Source organism: Channa argus, chromosome 1, assembly GCF_033026475.1.
Source record: "Channa argus isolate prfri chromosome 1, Channa argus male v1.0, whole genome shotgun sequence".
In the NCBI taxonomy this organism is placed as follows: Eukaryota; Metazoa; Chordata; class Actinopteri; order Anabantiformes; family Channidae; genus Channa; species Channa argus.
In genome coordinates this window covers 42,853,245-42,874,494 of record NC_090197.1, presented here as the reverse complement: position 1 = coordinate 42,874,494, position 21,250 = coordinate 42,853,245, and the positions used below count along the sequence as shown (strand labels likewise).

Genomic DNA, 21,250 nt, shown 5'->3' with positions numbered 1-21,250 from the left:
ATCTCCACTTTATTTATATCAATTTATTTATTTATTTCTCTTTCTCGTGCTGTTCCCATGGGAAATGGAGAGGCATTTAAAAAGTTAATCAGAATGGACTGTGCAGAGCTATTTAAGCTTATTTAATTAACATCTTTAACAGAGGCAGTTGTAGGACTCCTTTGCGATCTCTATCTTTCATATAGTTCGAGCTGTATGAAAAAAATTCAGCAGTGGCACAGCATTTTTGCAATTAAATGTAAAAACTAGTATTTTATTCTTTTATATATGTACCATATGGTTATATGCATTCAATTGTTAAAACAATCAAAATCCCTCCATGAGAATCACTAATCCAAATCCAAACGCAATATGCCTTTTGTATTTTCCTGCGATAACAGCTGTGTGAAATCAACAGCGCAAACTGGAAAATGGTGCAGTTTACAGTATGATTTTTCTGTGAAAACCACAAGTTTTCTCTATCACATGGAGGAACACCAACTTCAAACTGCCTTTAAAAAAAACAGAAAAAAGCCAGGGGTGTTAACCAACAGGCAGGTTAAACCAAAAAGAGGGAGATAAGGGGAAAGACAATGTTGTTGATGTGATTCACCAAGTGCCTTATGGGTAAAGAGCTCCCTGACTCAAACTTATCGAGGACCTGTGCATGTGAGATGCACAGACATCCCCTTTAGTCAAAAGAGAAGGCTCTTTTTTCTCTTTCTCCCTCCCTGTCTTCCAAGTCTCTAATCCGAAACCGGACACATTACTCAGCTGACCCCTCGCTGCCCACCGCACACACAGTCAGGTCTCATTTCCCTTTATGCCAACCATAGACTGGTCACCACCGAAACCACACAGACCACTGCAGGCGCAAAAAGGCTGCCCACTCTGTCTGCTTGGATGGGCTCTGTAGACCAACGAGGAAGCTGGGGGTGGATTAGGCAGTGTGGCTGGGAAGTCCACAGAGCTGAAACGAAGAAAGAGAAGACGAGGGGACGGACCAAGAGAGTATGATAAGATGCAAGAAGGTTAAAAACCTAAAGCACGCGCAAAAAGAGGGTGTTTGTGTTCTCACGCATCAGAGGGAGAGGAGAATGAAACAACTGCAGTGTTCACTCTCTCAGTACTGGGTCAATAACTGCCTATGCTCCCTCTAGAGCAGAAGAACAGATCCTTATCAGGGCAGCTATCATCTCCGCTGCCTCACAGAGGCAGAGATATTGTCATCCTCACACTATCGCAGAATGACATCAGCTCAGAGACATGGGAGTAATTATATTATACAAGCCCACAACACACAGGCAGCAGGCAACATCCGAGCCCATCCACTTTCTCCCTCCTCCCTCTTTCTCTGTTCTTTCTTCATTTTCTATCCCTTTTTTTTTTGCCCTGTACCTCCCTCCTTACAACACAAAAAAAAACACACACACACACACAGACACACACATGCAAAGACATCAGTCCACTGCACCAGTGTCAGCACAGGCGGACACTATCTCTAATTCATTCATCTATTAGTTCTGAAGGTGAAGAGTTTGAAAATTATACTTTATAATGACTTAAATTGCTTTGTTGACTTTGATCAAACCTCAGAGTTTTGAAATACAAAAGCCATTTGATGGAGCAGTTGATGGCGCAGGTGTTAGAGAAGGTCTTTCCTCAGACGTGTTAAGCATATCACATAATCATCACAGATCTGAAGGCTGACTTCCCCTCTACTAAACATATTAGCCACAGAATGACTATAAAAGGAAGGCACATAGCACACGCAGTGAAAGCAAGAGAAAACATGGGCGATAGCGTATATTGCACTTGATTTCTGTGTTAGATTGTCTTCCAACTGCTGATTTTAGAAGCAGAAGCAGAAGATTTAGAGAAAATTCACTTTTCCAATGAACCACTGAAAAAAGCAATTGTTTAAGAACAGCAGGTACAGAACACATGATGAAAACCACGTTGTCTAGCATACACTGTCGAGTATCGAATCCATCTGTGGGAATGAAGACTATCACCTCTGGGAATCTATCCATGATGAATGGTATGTCTGCTAGTCAGAGTTGATACTGTCTGAACCTCATTACTGCTTGCCCTAAACAAACAATGCATCACACTCCGACTCAATTTCATACATCTTGACCATGGTAATTTTCTTTTTCTTTCTACATAAATCAATGACAGACACACAAGTTCAACAGCAACGAAACAAAGGATGTTTTCTCTTACAGTATGCTGATATATACATAGAGCAATGTGTTTTCCTGTGAAGTCACTTACAGGAATATTCTGCTCAAATCCCAGAGAAAATTTGGAAAGCACGGATGGATAGCAGACCATTAGGGCAGCTACAGTAACTAAATTTAGCTAAACACTGAGTGAACAAATGCATAAAATAGAGATGTAGACAATTTGCATATAGAACTAGCTGTCAGCACTCTATTTGGTTTATTTAGCTTTATTTTTAGCTAATCACTTGAGACAATGTTAAATACATTGTGACAATAACAGCAAAACCCAGGTACGGTTACGAACACATTCCTAATAGGATTATATTTTTGCACTGACGGTAATACCAAAAGTGTGAGAGACAGAAAGTGGGGTGGGAAACAGAAAAAAGCTATTAGATATACATAAAAACATATAAACAGTTGGAGGATACTAAATCAAATAAATAAATTGATCTATAAATGATTAATTGCCGCAGTGAACACACACCCCATGTAAGGAACAAGCCCCATGAAAATTAAACCAATTGCTGCTCAGCTTAAACAACGGTGCTGGGGTTTGACAGCAGCAGGCTTTGTCCTGGAGCCAGGTACCATGTTGAACAGCATGTCTCCCATTTTGCATTCATGCACCCTCCATGCGCTCATCAACCAAAAATTTAATCACGTTACTGAGGAAGCTTTTTCTTCGGGCCCCGTGAGAGCTCTCTCTCTCTCTCTCTCTCTCTCTCTTGCTCTCTCCCATAAGAACAGCACAGTGGAGCAGTTATGATAACTGTGTAATATTAAGTCATGGAATCTGCCTGAAAGCATACATTCCCCCAGGGTCCTTTGGGAGAGCAGGAGGCGAGCTGAGTGTTGCCCACTCCAGACAGGTCACAGAAGAGTGGCCTAATTGCTTCTCTTGTTGTCTCTGTAGGCTGCCAAACCTTCTATCTCTCTAACCATCACTGAAGAGCACGGACACCTTTGTTCATGCAGGTCTAACTCTGCCCAGTGATCCATGCTCCTGCCTTCTTTATGAGCTGCCTCTTTGTCCAATAAAAACATCCTCAAAGTGCCAGTGCTGCTCCGTAATGATGTTACCACAACTTAATGCATTTTGCTGCTAAACTTTATCAGTAGAGAATCCAGGCTATGTCTATACAATGGAGATTTGTTGTACATCTGCTCGATAGAATCCAGGGTACATTACGTCACTGTTACTCCAGTAGTGATTACGTCACTCAAAAATGCCTGGGCAATATGATGACTATAGAAAATAAATATTTTTGGTCATCTTAGTCTCACACTAAACATCAACATCACTTGGAGACCTCAGGTAAAATTTGCACTGTGAAAAATACTAGCAATTAAGTATTGCAAAAAAAAAACTAAATAAAACAAACTGCAGTATTTTTGAATCCTTCTCGAACAAATTGTACCGAGGTGAGTTCTGTAGTCTAGCATGCAAACCTGGGGTGAGATTATGTAATTTCACATATTTGACATTCTTCCTCTTTTCTCTCCCTTCCTTACTCTTGATGCCTGTGCCATGAACCTTCTTGCCATACAGGGTAAAGAGGCCTCATCCACACTCCACACTGGGCAGGGGCCAGGAGCGGCTTGACACCCTGCAGAGCTGGAGGCAACACATCTTTGTCTCTTCCAAACACCCAGGGGCAACATGGAGCGCCACAGCATTCTAATCCTGTCTAATCTGGACACAGTGGAACATCTGCAGATAGGGATATGACTAATCTCAGACATGGAGACAGAGGGCACTTTGCTGAGACTGAAAAAAAGGGGATAAAGCTAAGCTTGACTCGCTGTGTGTTACAGAGCTATGCGCGTATCTAGAGAAGCAGAGTTTAAAATACACAACATGAACAATGTCATGTAATATTTCCGGCTTGAATCAGCACATATAACATATATTGATGAGTAAACAAGGATTGCTAAAGTCAGATAATAGCACGCATTTGTATCAATGGTGTGACGGGGAAATACTTACTGTGTCCTGCTCTTAGGGATGCAGGTGATCTGTGGATAGCAATAGGCACAATATGGTGACGCTTGTTTCCATGAGAGAGGTGAATGTGGTGGAGACCCTCCACAGCACCTGGTTCTGATCCTGCCACAAAGCCTAGAGCCAGGGCAGTGATCCACAAGGCCAGGTGGGTGAGTGAAGATGAATTCCAGTTTAGGGGCTCTGCAACAGGCCTCAGGGGAGCAAACTGTGTCCTCCAGCCTCCAAACATCTTCCCTGAGTGGCCAGATGAGGCTTCAGATCAAGGTGGAACTTCAATGAGCCCTACAGCCCCATACTTCTCACCTTGACAAATCACACTATGCCCAGCAACACACAAAAGATCCACAGAGAAATAAAGAACAAAAACGAAGCAAATGGGACACCACTCAAAATGTTGGTGGTTAAAAAAATAAAAAATAAATAAAAATACTTTCCGGTTCCCCACAGTTAGGAAATCCGTAGCAGCACCCAGGGAGGTAATGAAGTATCATAAATCATCCCACAAAAAACAATCAAAAACATTCACTCAAGAAATTAGGGCAACCTCAAAAGGCAATGGAGAAATCCCAGCTTGCTCCAATTCCCCTAGTTCCCTTGTTCTCTGTGTTTCTCTCTTTCTCCTTCTGTTAAGCTCTCACAAATTTAGAAACATCTTCCCACCAGAAACTGTTAATATTCCAAAAATAAAAAATAAAAAAAAAAATAAAAAAAAAATCAATTACCAGAAAAAGAAGAAAGCCAAGTAAAGAACAAAGTGAAAGCACCTCTTCAAAGTGAATTTCTTCAAAAAACCGAGACTGACATTCTGAGTCTTCCTCCTTTTCCTCCTCCAGTGGTCTCAAAGGACATCCAGAGGAATGGGATCATAGTTAAATCCAAGTCTTATTTGCATCTGGCGGACAGCTGCAGCAGCGTGCGGGAGACAGCGTGATTGCACCTGTAAGTTGTGCCAAGTAGCACACCCGTTCCCCATCTAGAGATCTCTGCTCTCAATGAGACCAAGCGATAGCAACGACAGTACCTGAGAGAGCAGCCCTTGGCAGGAATACACACTCACACACAGACAGCATCGGCAGCGCCGTTCCAGAAGATGTGCGCAAGAGGAAGAGGGGAGAGAGGAGGAGGAGAAGGAGGTGGAGGATGGAGGGAGGGAGGGAGGGAGAGCCTCAACAGCCAGCCAGGAAGCAGGAGGGAGAGTGGCTATGCAAATGGGCAGTATTCACATAGCGAATCACTGGAGCCTGAGTGCATTGCAGAGGAAGAGCCTATTTAGGCAGAATAGCAGGAACTGAAGCTATGTCCCCCAGCCCCGATTCATTTCACAATCTCTCTCTAGTCCCCCCCGTTCAGTCTTTTTCAATCCTCTCTCCTGTGTGGACTCTCACAAGCAGTAAAAAAGAAGCAGTAAAGAAAGAAAGCAAATTTGAACGTATAGCTAGATGTTGTTTCTGCCTACAGTTTTATCATTTCATCTCTCCAGACTACTCTTTTTCCTGTCATTGTCTCAGTTATACTTATACAGTTATACCTACTTACTTTTTTCCCTTCTCTGTAAAATTAGGAAAGTTGAGTGATGTGAACAATCTTGTTTGTAGAAAAAAAAATCTGGAGCCAAGCACCGCATTCCAATCCTTGTCTCTCCATCGCTCAGGAACACTGTATTTTATAGGTTCTCACACTCTGGTTAGTCTATCTTTTTTAGGATTTTAGAAGTGATGCTGCAGCTCACACACTCTAGGCAACTCTCTCCCTCCTCCTCTCTCTCAAACATATGAGCCCACACATGCACACTCACATACACATATGTAAACAAAGCAAGCACAGTGCCAGAACTGGCAGTTGAGCACTGTCTGCAGAGATGGTGCTGAATCTGGGCAAGTCTGCGTCGCCTGCTAATAAAAGACCATTTCTCCAAAAGTGGGAATGCTGATCGCAGACTCAGTGTGCATCACGGGTTACGGGAATGTAGAGAACATGTGGACATAAAAGCCCCGCTGATAAACACAATGCGGTTCAGCTGGGAAGTGTGCTCAGTGTTCAGAGTTCAGAACTGGGGAGCACAAGGCTCAGCTGCAGTGTGCCTGCTTCTGTTTGCACACTGGCCATTCAACATCCTCCCCTTTGAAACGCAGTGTTCTAAGCTGGAGGAAAAAAAAATGTAAGCACTGCTGAGCTGATCTTTACGGTTTACGGGGAATACACAAGCATTTCATGCCCAAAGAAAGCCAACTTAGGCTGCGTGACACGGAGGATAATATGTCCTCCTCCATTTTCTCTTTCATTTGCCCATTCACATGAAGACGATGTAAGACGCCTTTAGGAAAGCAGGAACCAAGTAAATTAACATTAGTGACAAATATTTCACTCGATCCATTACTGAGTACAAATGAGGGCTCAGTTTAAAGCACGTTGCTGGTAATGTAATTTTAAATATGGGGGGAAAAAAAGAACAGAACAGACACTTTATTGTTGCAAGATGACCATAACTGGTAAGATGAACATCATCCACCATCTGGAATGAGTATAAGTCCTGGAATGTAACTGGTATTAAATTCCAATACTGTAGCAAAAAGAGAGTGAAGTAAAAGCAGATGATGCACACATTAGCCACACTGTGTTCTTCTTACCTCGTAGAATCTCAATAAATTGGTGCAGCCACCTGGTGATAAAAAGTCAGCAGCATGGAACCACCTCTCTGTTCTCATTTGCAATGGTGAAAAGGAATGTTCCTGCTGGATGTGTTTACACTTTTATAATTATCAGCAGTGCAATCTGCATAATTACACCTAATAAGGCAATCTATCAGGGCTGTTTGTCAAGGACAACCTGACTTACTATGTCCTCAACAGCAAACTTTTACAGAGAAACAAACAGATCTAAAAATGCAAAGCCTAATATCTCGGTGAATAGAAGTTTAATGTGTGTCTATCATCACACTTTTTTCACCAAGTTTGCACCGGGTACTTGGTGGAAATGCTGTTAGTATGCAGCACCTGAAGTTAATGACATCAGCAGTGAGGTGATACCTTTATCACGTTCATCATTAGTTGCTTGTTCATTTGTGCCCCCAAGTGGCCAAATTGTAAAGTGCACAGAAGGTCTGTAGGCTTATCACAAAGCAAGTCAGTGATATTTAACCGTATAACAAAAGGTCCTCAGCTTTAGTTGAAGTTCCCAATAGAAAAACATTTAAAAAGGCTGCATCATTGCATCATACGACTCCTGATATTCATATGCTAAATGCAAAATTCCCTGAGCCATCAACAAATCATTATTATTATTTATCCCAAAAAGCTTGTGTAAGAAATGGCACTAAGCCTTCAGCAGGTTGTCCTCTGCACCAGTCATATTCCCCGACAAACTGGCTAAGTGAAGTATGAGAACCAAGAAAAGCAAAAGCAATGCATACAGCTTTAGGCAAGCCATTCACAACTGAATTCATTCTGCACAACACACCTGGGACCACAGAATAAACTAATTTCAGCAGTTACAGATCTCATCCGGCTTTAACCAGATGATTGTAGAGTGTCGGCCATGAAATGAAAAAAAAAAATCCTCTTTTTTTGTTCCCATTGTGTTCTGACTCTGGTTCCTGTTACTGAGATGTCTTCTTGACAGAAAGCCAGAAACAGCTCATCTTTGTTTCCATATAAGACCCAAAGGATTGTGCAAGTCTCTGATGCATGCGATGCTTTGAGCGCATTTCCCCTTTTGAATCTACAGTTGTCTGTTTTTTTTGTTTCTTTTTAAGGTAAAAACCCATACAGTAAAGACAGGGACAGTGATCTAAAAAGCAAAAAGGAGAAATCTGTTGAAAAGGGTGGACGACTTTCCCTCCAATCTGAAGTAAGTGATCAGTGAGCAGAGGAGAGATTGGCCTTCGGTGTAATAGTCCCTTGGGGAGGAAAAGAGTATAAAAGGACACGAGTAGTCTTGGTTACTCACTTAAGACTACAACCACAGTGCACTGAGCTGATGAGATGATTTTTGGAGGACTGGAAAAAAGAGTGGATGGAAAGCGGCAGATGGGTGGCCTAAGACTACCTGACCTGATCGGAGCAAAGCCTTTAAATCAGTTAAAGGGCCATCAGGAGCCACTTTATCACACATGAAGAGATTCTTCAGTGAGGGACTGACACTTAAAAATACTATGACAGCAATGTTTTCCTTCCTCAAACACTGATGTGACTGCAGCAAATGAAATAATTTCACTTATCACAATCAGTGGGATCATGAAGAGTCAAGAAATGGCATGCTTCCAGTGGTTTACATTTAGCATAAGCTCTTAGCAGTTGTTGATTAATACATCAGATGCTACAGTGGGCTCAGAATAGAACGAGCATGCAGGTGAAGTCATGCATGGACCGGGTCTACCTGTTGTGTGCTGGAATTGACGCATCTGCACAAGGTTTTGCAACATGTGTGTCCCTACAAGCAAGAGTGTTTAGAGGCATTTGTTTCTAGTGTAAATGTTTGATAAGGTACAAGTATGTTGTCATTCGAAAATATAAAGAAGCAGTAAGGGATCAAAAAACTGGCCATTGTCCTAGTGTGTTAGAAACAAGCAGCTCTTACAGTACATCTTTACTATGCACAATGTCACCTCTCCAACACACAGCCATAGATATTCAAAATTAATATATTGTTACACACTGATGTGCCATTACTCATTCTGTCATGGAAACAATACATTTTGAGAGAGGGGGGCACACAATGCACTCATGCTAATGTGTGCAAGTGTACAAAAATAGAAACTCGGTGCTGTCTTAATCATCCCAAGCAGTGACATGATAAGACCAGACAGATACAGGGAGACAACACTCAATATAAACACACAAGCTGTACAGCATTTCAACACAGAGGGAGGCCAGAGTGTCAATACGGTTTGTGTTAGCAGAGGATGTTACATCAGGGTCCCTGTCTAACAGATTGCTCTAATGTATCAGTGAGTAAGGTAATGTTTGACCTCCACAGGTCAAAGAGGCATCGACTTGCTGGTTTCTAATTTATCGACCCCCCCAGCATGTCTAGCTGGTTGCTGTGCCTCAGCTTAAGGATTACCTAATCGCAACAACCATGTCTGTGCTCGTCATTAGGTGATTAGTCTAATAATATGCATCTTTCATGAATGAATTATTAAACAGAATAAATAGAGCATGCATGTGCGTAAGCTAAGAGATATCAGCTATACAAACATCAAATGTCTTGGCATATATAAAAATGCAGTAACCCTTTTGCACTGTATAGAGATTTGTGTGGCGCAAACTGTTCATTATGCAAGCTGTGAAAACTACATAAATAACACCACTCAAGCTGATAAAACAGCACACTAATAGGTAATAATGCACATTTAGTGCAGTAAAATCAAATCAGCAAATGGCAGAGCATGGTGGTGTAATGGAATGACTTTATTTTCGCTTAGAGAAAAACTAAGAAACGAAAACTCCACAATAATTCTCATTCATCCTCATTCTAATTTTGTCTCAAATGACTTGGACATTATAATTAATTTACCAGAGCTTCTAAATGAAGCTTAAAAAAAAAAAAAAGAAACCCTTTGATACTGTTAATGCTGAAAGTTATGTTAATTTTTCAGTATTCACACAATGCAGCACTTGTCTTTGGGTTTGCTGCTTTCAGGGAAAGGCACTGTCTCGTATTGTCCAAGTTGATGTGTGGCTATAACATATTCGGCATAATGCAGGATTTTCTCTGCATCATTATATATCATCATAAAAGAACAGTGATGTGGCTATAGTCAAATAATGATAGTGTTTTCTTCCTCATTTTTAGCATAAACATAGATATACAGTACATATACACAGAAATATAAATATGCACATGTTCACACTGCACACAGTCTGCTTTCCATTATCAGCACTGGAGCAGGCCCAAACTGCATATAGAAAATAAACAGCATTGGTCTCAGACTGAGATGGTTGTTTAACCAATAGGCTCCTATTGCTCCTTTCAATCACTGGATTCTGCTGGCAAGAGATGCTTTGGAATCTGGCTGATGTGAGGAAGTGGCATTTCTTTTCCTCCTAATGCATAAATGATACCACAAAAGTGTTATTCATTTCCATAAATCCATTTATATACACATTAAGATCAAGAGCAGAGGAAATAACATTCAAAAATCCTTGTACGTAAGTGCAAATAAAGGTTGTGTTTGTACGTACATTATTACGTGCGTGTCAGTGAGTGAGGGTGTATGTGCGTGATGATGATGTGTCTGTGAATGCATAAACCAAATCCTAACTGTCAGTGAGGGAGATAGGGGTCACAGGTCGCCAGCTTTCTGGAGGCTTTCTGTCTATCTCCTCTGACAGTTCCCAAGATGCAGTGGGTCAGCGGTTGACTGTGTCTCTCTCTGTCTTTCTCTCCTGAAATCCGTCCCAAGTAGATCAGTCCCCTACCCTGAGAGAGTCCTTCTGAACAGGTCAAGGGCGGACGGTGTCTCATTCCAGAAGCCCACAGCTTCTTTGTCAATGAACCACTCTGCCTCACACCAGCTAACTGAGACAATGAATATTAAAGTGTTTATCTTTTGTAATAAAACTACTCATTTTTGTTCCAGTTTATAAATATATGCAATCAGAAGCTTAGCTCTTTAAATTCAAAGGCTTTCTGCAGCCACTAAACTGGCAGACAAGTGAAGATCCTTGGATGTACATTCAAAAAGCACAATACAAGCTTCTCATTCATACTCAAGATTCCGTCAATGAACACTACTACCTCAGGCTCTTCTGTTCCAAGGGTCTTCATTTCAAGTGCACTTTAATTGAACTTCAATTACACCTGATGTGACGTTATACATAGTTTTCATTCATCCATTATGTGTTATCTAAACTGCCTGACCTGTTAAGCGTTGCAGAGATGCTGAAGCTAATCCCAACCGTGAGTAAATTCAGTACTAATTTGGTTTTGAATGATTCAAGTTACATAAAATCCGGTGAATGAGATGAACCTTCATGTCTAAAGAAAGAAAGTATCATACATGGTCTCACTTTGCCCTCACTTTTATGGCACCCAATTCTGTTGTTGAAGTATTCCTTTACAATTTGGTTCAGGCTCCTCCATTTTCAAGAAGGTTTTCATCTTAGCTGGGTGTTCAAGGGCAAGAAGAAACACCCTCTGTAGTGCCAGTTGAGCTCTGGGAGTGCTTTTTGGCTTTGGATTAAAAGGTCTCTCAAGAGGAGGAAGTGTCATGGGAACCTGTCACCAATGTACATCAACAACATGACAATATTGTGACCATTGCTTTCAGACATCAGAGGAGACCACCAGTGGGTACAATAGACAGTCAGAACAATAAGCACTTTGCCAGGCAGTAGTAGCAGGCTGTACAGGGATCAGGTACTAGGATACTGTATGTTGCTGGATGCAAAAATAGGACAGTTGTTTATATGTTCCACAACACATGAGTTTTGGCAGCATAACTGGCCTAATTGAATAAGCTTTAGTAGTCCAGGAAACGTTACAATTTTAACAGTACAACATTACAATTCACATGTCTTAGCTTCTTGGAGATGCGGAGCAATTCATGTCTAAGTAAAGGCTTAGCCTTGAATGAATAGCCATTTGCCTAAAGTCTGGCATGTAATTTATATAGCACATGAAGTGTGTCACATACCAATTGAGTGAGGCATCATGATTCAAGTTGTCTGCATACACTACACTACTGGTGTCACTGCATTTATCTTTTGTGCCCACAAAAATCTCTATAACAAAGTACCTGTGCCTTCCACAAGCTCAAGTCCATTAAACCCTACCACTACTAGATCTGCCACAGCTAGTTCACCACAAACAACCCAAAGGTATATTGCTTATACTGTACATGGATCTAAATGACAGAATGTGTAATGCATGCTGGTATCTCCTAACCAACCTGTGCTAAGACTAACATTCAGTTATACAGTTGAAGACAGAAGTTTACTTATGTACACTGTATTAAAAGACACATGACCTTTTTTTCCACACTGACCTTAAATCATACAAAGCTTTTCCTGTTTTAGGTCAGTTAGGATTACCAAACTTATTTCGATTTGCTAAATGCCAGAATAATGAGAGACAATTTTATGGCAAATTTGTTATTCAGCGCTACTAGTGGGGTCACAGCCACCGACACCAAATATCGTGTATGTTAATCAGGGTTCTCGTCTTAATAACTTTGTCAGCAAAGTTCTATTACTGGGACTGACTCAGGCAAAAGCAGTGAGTGATCTGTGTGTGCTCTCCAACCCAGCTGCCTACAGATAAGAGAGGACGTAAGGATTGCCACGTATAAAATCTGTTCAATATGCATAAAAACTTTGGAAGTTGGTTGGGTTCAAGGACAACTAAGATAGATAAAGTCTAGTGGCATCCACGTGATTGAGAAAGAGAGGAGAGTTTACGTTGCCTAAGCCCTTGGTGGATATTTTTATTACTTGGAGCACAGAGCTATGCTCCAACATACTAAACAGTTGTTTGTTTGTAGACACCATGCTATTGTGTATGTCCTTAGGCTGCATTGAGGCCAAATTGTTCAACATTGGCTATGTTGAGCTTCATCTCAATGCAGGTGAGGTAGCAAATTAGCACATTAGAGAGGCTGTCCTCTCAAGAAAAACAACAGCATCTGTCTTTCCAGAACACATGGCCTAAAATGACACATGTTTATGTTCAAGAAAGAAAGCCTTCTGGCAGCTGTATTAAATGCAATGGGAACAAAGCAGGAAGTTGAGTGACAGTATTTTGGAGCAACAAAGTCCACATGGAGCGGAATCAAGATGGAAATGGGTCAACAAAACTTTGAGTGACGGATGTTTATTTCCTATTTTTAATTGACAAAGCTCCTCTAACCTGAACAAAATATAGATTTCAACCCAAACCATAAACCAAAAATTAAACCTTAAATTAAAAAGCAAACACCTTACACTGGGCATAAATAAATGGTGTTGTCCCGGAATTTTGAAGGCATATGTCTTTCCAGATGGCACTGATGTCATGCTGTATGTTATTTAATCTTTGGGAACCCCTATAATTCATTTTCAACTCCAGAATAATCCACTGCTATGTGTTCCTGTCATTGGAAAATCTCCTTTCTTACTGCAAGCTTTGATTTTGTCCAGCAGCATCTTCATTTGCATTTCAGTAAACTAAAAATCAATTTTAACCTCAATTAAAATACTTTTGACTGTGAACACATTCACAGAATGTCAAAAGAAGAAATAAAAAGTTTTGAAATAGTTAAGTACGAGCTGTTTTTTTAAGGGATGTTTTAGATTCTTACCACACTTCTCCTGGGTGTCATGTTCAAAAGCCTGAGTTTACGAGAGCAGGGAATATTCACAGTGTCAGTGTATCACCCAGCGGGGTAGTTTAGCAGATACTATGTCTTCGAGTCAACACTTTAATTAGTATTGTGTTGTGGAGAAACAACAGCTTCTAATTTCCTGTCAACATGCCCCTCTGGGCTAACAATTAATAAAAAACACCTCAAAGATTAGGTTCTCACCACTGCACCACAATGAGATCTAGATGAGATTCTGAGCACAGGAGAAATTACAATGAAGACAGCTAAATGTGCATAATGTTGGTGCTAAACTCCAGTCTAACACATACTGTTCACTGACAAAAAAGACAAAAAAACATTCAGAAAGTCTGATAATAGACGAAAGCACATGAACTGTTTTCCATGGCTGGGTTTGTGATGTTGAGAGCATACAACAATTTTGTCACAGCATACAAACTACTGCAATGCCTCATGAAGTGATCCGACATATGTCAGAAAATGCTGGGACTCCATACTAATAGTACTGTGCCAGCATGAGGCTACATCAGAAAAGCAAGTATCACAAGTTCTCACAGCTGTATTTTATGCGTAAAATGTTAAGTCATGCATATGTGTGTATAAGTCAGAAGCATTCAGCAATCCATAAAGCCAGCTACAAGACGTTAGTTATTCTACTCGGCTTTTGTAAAGATCTCACTGCTTGGGTAAAGTTACACACATGTTACAGCGTCCACAGTAGAAGAAAAAGAGACCTGGTTTCCATGACAACAGCCTTTATCCACATATGGCCACTGCTTCCTGGCATAGAAACCCATTTAAATCCAGATACTCAATCACTATTGGAGAAAACTATTAAAAATAATTAGGCTAAATAGTGACCAGTCCTACTGAGATGGAAGAGAAGAAAAAAATAAGAGGGTGAAAAATAAAGCCTCCAGGTTAATAAAGTCACCCACAGTGATAGAAATCTTGAGGAACAGACCAACTCAGTATCCAACACCAACCAGGAGCTATGGAATATGTGTGCTGCATATCGTATGATTAGTATTAAAGTGGATCTGCACATGGCATAACTTTAAAAAAAATGGGTGACATTAAAGTCGTTTCTGCCTTGAGTAGTAGAGCAGCTTATGATGCATACTAGATAAAAATATTTCAGTGTATGAAATAATAAGATTGGCTGTATTCAAGATTATTTAGGTTTGGAAATCGTATTAAAAAAACTACCTGTGGCACGCAGCCCTCAGCCCATTTGTAAAACCTTCAAAACTGCTAAATATTTCCTAAAACAGCTGGGCACACAAACAACCCATTGTTCAACATATTTTCAGCAGGGGATCAATACACATTTGGTGCTCTAGTATTGTGTCTATGGAACTGACATATTTCCCTGTACCACATTAAGATATTGTAGTTAGATCATTTCATTGATGGTTTTTGTGTTTTCATGGGGTTTGCTCAGTAAGGAAAATAGAGAATATCAGCAGACTTGTGAGAATAGATTATCTACAAGTATGTACTGGCTACATGTTGGTTGTGTACAAAGAAAATACATGCTACTACTATGCAATTACTTGAGTTAAAAAAAAAAGATCAACTTTTCTGCACGTATAACACACAGAATGGTAATATGATTGTAAAGATGCCTCTGTCTGTTAAACTCTACAATAAAAGCTATAACTGCGTAATAATTAAAACTGTGTGTTGCACAGTTTCTGAAATGGCAGCTGAAGTGAATACACAGAAGCTCTTAAGACTGCTTCTCTCATATCTTGGGGCACAATGGCTGTTCAAAGCTAGGCCAAGCATTCAATACACACTGAAGACCAAATATTTTCAGACCCATAGATTTGTTTCGCTGAACTGCATCAAAGGAGGACCACAACTAGGGCAAAGAGAACATTACTTCCATGTGACAGCAGGCTGTTTACTCCAGTGCCTCATATCCCCTTGACCTCACAACTGGACAGCGTGTCCTCATATATTGATCGAAACCAAACTACATGAGCTAATCCTTGCATGTTACCGCAGAGGAGCGGGACAAAATTGTCTGGGCTAATTCTGGCCCGACCGTGTGTGTCTATCTGCATGTGAAGTCTGAAGGACAGTCACATCAATACTGAAACACATTTGCCCCATTTTATAGAAAAAAAACTTCCTTGATATTCAACTGTGATTAAAAACAAGCATGTAAATATGCAATGCTCTTAACTAATTAGACTTCAAATATTTTACAAAATTGGACTAGTGCATTGTTTCACACAATGCAAAATTCAGTGAAATGGCTGCTTTTATTTTTCTGAACTTCCCTAGATTCATACATTCTCACTTTCTGGTCTTTTTTAAATATTTATTTGGATTTTTGCTTTGGTGGAGTGATGCAACAAAAGTGTCAGAGTGTGAGTCCTTCTGTGTAATGCAGTAGCTGCTTTTAGACAACCTGAAGACGAGCCACGTGAGAGGGATAGGATCCTTTTACTTTCTTTTGTATAAGAAACCAGAGCCATGTCTATTGGCTACACAGAGTATCCTCAAGGTGCAGAGAGACACAAGCATGAGCACTGACTCAGACACATTAGAAATCAAGTGAGTGGGGCTCGTCTTTGCCCCTTGGGCAGAAACAATAGAGACTAGAACGATCCACATCCTCCATTGTTGATACAATATTGACATGGCACTAATAGCTCTGGCTATCAGACTGGGTGGAAGAGCAACCGGGCGAGACAGAGATTGCGTGAAGGCAAGGCATACCCCTCGCTGTAGCCACTCCACGACCCACTTTAGCTCAAGAGCAAACACCATTCTGTTTGTCTCTGTACATTACCCTCAGATGCCTGACCACTGCAGGGAAACTCCCTCAGGAGGTCTAGACACACACACACAAAGCCAGCTCCTGAATGAAAGCTAGAACGGTCTTTCAAACTCCAGTGGACATTACAAAATGTAATATGGTAGTAATAACTCTTAAACTGAGAAAAAGGCAGTGGTGATGTTTTGTTTTTGGCTGATTACCAGCAGCAGTTTGCACTGAACTGATGACTTCACTACACACAGAGACAGACACTTAATATCTTTCACATGTACCCCTGCCTTCATGACAGCTAGCATTGGTGAGACCCAATACAAGAGTAACACATTTCACAATCGTTATAATAAATTATACATCTGTGATGTTCTACATGAAATTTTATTTATCCTGACCTGCAAAGGTTGCCTTTTTTTCTCTACCTACACTGACCGCAGGTATCCAGGGGGGATAATTGGTTGTGTAAATACAACTCTATGACACAGTATCCACAGTTCATTCAAAACAAGTACCGACACATCACTGGGATGAAGTGTTTGAGAGATGAAGAGACGATCTGAAGATTGTTTTTGTATCTATGTCATCATCTCACCAATCATTCTGAAGTGAAAGGTGCAGTGCTGTTCTGGTTGAAGTTGAAATACTTTTATCACAGCACACAACCCAAAAATGATAGATTGCTCCGAAAAATAAAACCCAGTACACATTTTATGTGAACACTTGCAACCCAAATGTGCCATGTTTACTCTTTACTGACTATTGACGATGTTAGCCTGTATGCCCAGCAGAATAAAACTGCAATTCAGTGATTTAAAGCACTTTATGTTCATTTACCCAAACATGTCTCTTTACTTCACTTGCTTAAAAATATCATGGCAACTCTTTGATATCCAATTTTTCTCCGTGTAACTACAAACCTCAGAGGAAAAAAAAAGTAGTTTCTGAAAGTCAAAAGAAAATCTTTGACACATGTTTGGAATAAATATACAGTATTTTATCATATCCATAACAAATCAGCATTTGGGATTGTATCTAAAGATGAAAACATTCTAATAGCAGTAGTGCAGTATTTCAGATAGCATGCCCTTATGCAAGTCCTATTATAAATATGTGCAAATATTGTTTTCAAAACTTAAAATCAAACAATTTACAAAATATACTATTGTCCCAGAGAAAAGCCCACAGACTGCTTCCGTAGCTTTGATTTGATCATTTGATTACTTAAAATCAAAAACTAATTAAGTCACTTGAGATCAATGTGTATTCTGCTCAAAATGATTTACTTACATAAGATCAAGATGGTATTGTACTATTACACATAATATCTAAACTCTTCTGATTTGTGACCGACACCTTCACAATTACTGGCTATAAATGCTTTGGGGTTGAGAAATGGAGTTTTTGTCCTTGAGAGAAGGCAGGGTGCTGAAACTACCCACTGGAGAAATATCTGGAAAAGCTGCTGGCTCACCATGTAAGTTGCTTTCCGAGAGACTCATTGCTCTGTTGTAAATTGCCTGCATTTCAGCTTATGTAAATATATCTAGTAAAAAGTGATATTTTCCTCAGAGATGCCTCTCGCTTTCTTTTGCCGCTCTCTCCTCCTCTATCCCCATGACAATCCATCAACACAGATAAAACCAACCAACTCCAGCTTCATTTTTCCTACTCGTAGATTTTCCTTGGCAGATGGAGGCTTTCTTGCATCAGTATTCTGAGGACTAGTTCAGTTCATCCGTAGTGAAAGAGATTTCTTGGAAGGCTTGCTTTTGTGGTTACATATTACGTCCCATGGGAATGCATATTGATCCGTCCTATTGTTTTGTCAGGTCAGCAGGAATAATGAGACTAGCTACAGTAACTAGACTCAGCAGGTAGAGCGCTTTTACATGTCCTGTGAGCTGCTCTGCTCCCACTGCTGTAAATGAGCACTTCGGGCCTGCCTAGAATGAATATGCATGACAGAAGGAAAGGAAAAAAACTTCCAAACTGCATTTCTCCTCCCTTTTAACACCTCAGAAAGGTTCACGAGAAGTTCGTCGTGAAAAATACCCCTCGACACCTCCCGCACGAGTCCCACTCTTTTCTTTATCCAAACGTGGTCTAAGAAGTGAGTTTGAGAGTAAAACGTGCAAAGAAGGGGCAGGATCGGGATGAGCTACACTCAAGCACAGGACAAGCTACACTTAAGCATATTGCATGGACACAAGTATCCTTTTAGTGTTATCATAGGCTGCAGATATGTTCAGGGTGTGCGGCTGCAAAGGACTCTATTAAGGCGTACTGTTAATAAAAAAAGAATGGGTCTTATCAGGACGGTAGAAGTGACACAGAATGCATTAACATTTATTGTGCTCTCTCTTCTACTTTTGTGTCATCTCCAGACTGCCCACTCTGTTCCTTTCTCCTTAATGCAGTTCAGCACTTTGCCCATTCACCCCTTACTGTGTGAACCGCTGCAGAAGAAAATAATGACCAAACAAAATCCCCTGTGCATGCTTTGCATAAGAGAATAGCCCATTTTCTAAAAGGTGGAGCTGACATTACCCTAGTTCTCTCAAAAGCTAAACATTAATGAGCACACAGTCCCTCAAACCAAATGGCCATTTAGCTGTTTTTTAGACAACACCAAACTTTTAAATTGCATCATGCTGCTCAAAAGACGGTTTGACATTTTTACACTTCCATTTTATCAGTTAATACTTAACATCATTGACATTGTTTGACTAGTATATATGTATATTATTTGGTAGTTTGACTTGGTGTTGATCTTTTATTTATTATTTATTAGAACACAATGTTTGTTGCCCCCTCTAGTGGTACAACTTTCAAATTTTAATGAGCTTTCACTAAACTGTCAGCCAGATGTCAGAAATGACTTCACTCTACAGAGCTGTTACAGCTCTCTACTTCCTTGCTGAACACAATAAATATTCAAAGCAGAGATACTGAAATAAAAGTCTGTCAATTAGAATGAATGTGACACAAGCTACAACATATTAGTCATGGCGTACAGAACATAGTGGATGCTTTTCGGTCTTTACTTAGTTTGATCTGAGAGTTTACAAAACAAATATGTCATATTTCTGGCAAACGCTGTGCTTCCTGAGGACGCAATTATCACACACAGATAGGAAACAATAATGAGCTGGAATGTATTTGCTGTGTGAAAGCATGGGATATAAATGGCCATGGTGTTGATGATAACGCCCACTTTTAAAAGTCTAACGCTGAACATTTTCTGGACACATTTTAATTAGCGTAACAGATGGAAAGAATTATGCATCCAATCCTGTGAGAAGTGTATAGGACATGCCATTTTGTGTGATATCTGGGGACTTGAATGATATATTAAGACTTACCATTCAATAATCAGTCTCTTACTGATTAGGATTTCGCAGCCATTTTTGTTATTGTTGCAGCATTTTGCAACAGCTTTTTAAAAAAGTTGTAATGCATATTGCTTAAGGTTTAAATTGCAAGGCTGTGCAGAATTCATTGGGGACTGGTTGAATTTATTGTTAAGATCACTACATTGCAAATTCCTTGAGGGACTGAATAATCAACAAGGGTTGCGTGTGTACTATGTCTTGGTCTGATTCGAAGAATACAAAATTAATAAAAAGCTGAAGCGAAAGAGTTAAGAATAATCCTACCATCATTGCACAGTGGTCCTCCGAATGTCGTCATACTGCAGTCACAGCTGAAGCCCTCCCACTGCTGAAGACACACACCCTGGTTGGCACAAGAGTCCTCCTGGCATGTAGTGCTGGGGCCTGCATGTGGAGACAAATAGCAACTTGGTGAGCAGACTTTTATGATAACAGACAGCACAGTCTGCAAAAAGACTCTGGAGTAAAATTAAATATCACGCACAACATACAGACAATAGGCTTCTGCAAACAGAAGAACACACAGAACCAACATTCATATCCTATTCAAACACACTAACAACTGTGTATTTAGTCGTTTTGTATTCTTACTACAAATACCGTTACATTAACTTTTATCATATTCGGTAAATAGATACAACAAAAATTTCACACATTTAAAAAACAGCATTTAAAAACACAAGATTTTTAGGTAATTTAAGATTTATTTAAAACTTAGATTAAATCTCTCATTTGTGATTTAAAGAAGAGGATTAAATAAAATTATATGCACTAATTATATGCACTCTCCAGAGAGACTTTAATCCAGCTCTCCTTTCCATCTTCAAACTGTCATGCATCCCTGAACATACGTATATGTTGGTTTGTGCAGCCAGATTACAATCTGTCTTCAGCGTATCTTCCACACCTCGATTAAACACCTCTATTAAGCACAGTCTGATTGCAATCTGATCAGCCATGTTATTACCAGCTGTGAATGGGGTAACAAGAGAACGCTTAGCTCTTAATCAATAGGGGGCTGAGTCCTCCATGTGCTTTAAATATCAATGTAACAGTGCTTCTAGATGTACTTACAGTCAGTGTTTATTTGCTTGTGCCTCTATCATAGCCACCATTTTATCATAATGTCAGTCAGGTGATTTGTCAGCCTGAGTAAGCATTCAGCTGTACAGACTATAGCACCTGGTTGTCTGTGTGACAGTGATGCTGACATTATTTATTTAATGGAAACAATAGCACCGCATTAGTTAGTATGGATGAATGTTGATATTGTATAATACTTATATATGAAAAAACATCTTAATGTATAGCTTTTATTATTCTGTTCATCAAGATTATGAAACAAGCTGTTTAGCTGTTAGATACAGGGATACATTAAAGCCTCACGCTCATATTGTATATTTTCTCTTTTTTTTTTCTTTTTAATTGTCGCCACAGTAACTGTTGCTCAGCCTAAGAGTAGCTATGGTAACTGGTTAGTAGTTAAAGCATCTGCTGTAGCCCACTCAGGGCTCAAATTGCACAAACCAAAATGCTGTACGCAGCTACACTTTACCA

At 40.0% G+C, this 21,250-nt stretch overlaps 1 protein-coding gene across 45 annotated transcripts in view; it reads right to left on the bottom strand.

The window, feature by feature from the left end:
• LOC137137301 (neurexin-1a-like) overlaps window positions 1-21,250 on the bottom strand; it is a 230,960-nt gene that overhangs the window by 93,511 nt on the left and 116,199 nt on the right. For 39 of the 45 annotated variants that reach the window (XM_067523669.1, XM_067523686.1, XM_067523678.1 and 36 more), the window contains one exon: window positions 19,958-20,077. In XM_067523669.1, the coding sequence (XP_067379770.1) occupies window positions 19,958-20,077 (120 nt within the window). Of the gene's footprint in view, window positions 1-4,197; window positions 4,928-4,979; window positions 5,310-19,957; window positions 20,078-21,250 lie in introns of those variants that run through there. The other 6 variants (XM_067523713.1, XM_067523729.1, XM_067523705.1 and 3 more) reach the window with 4 other exon arrangements.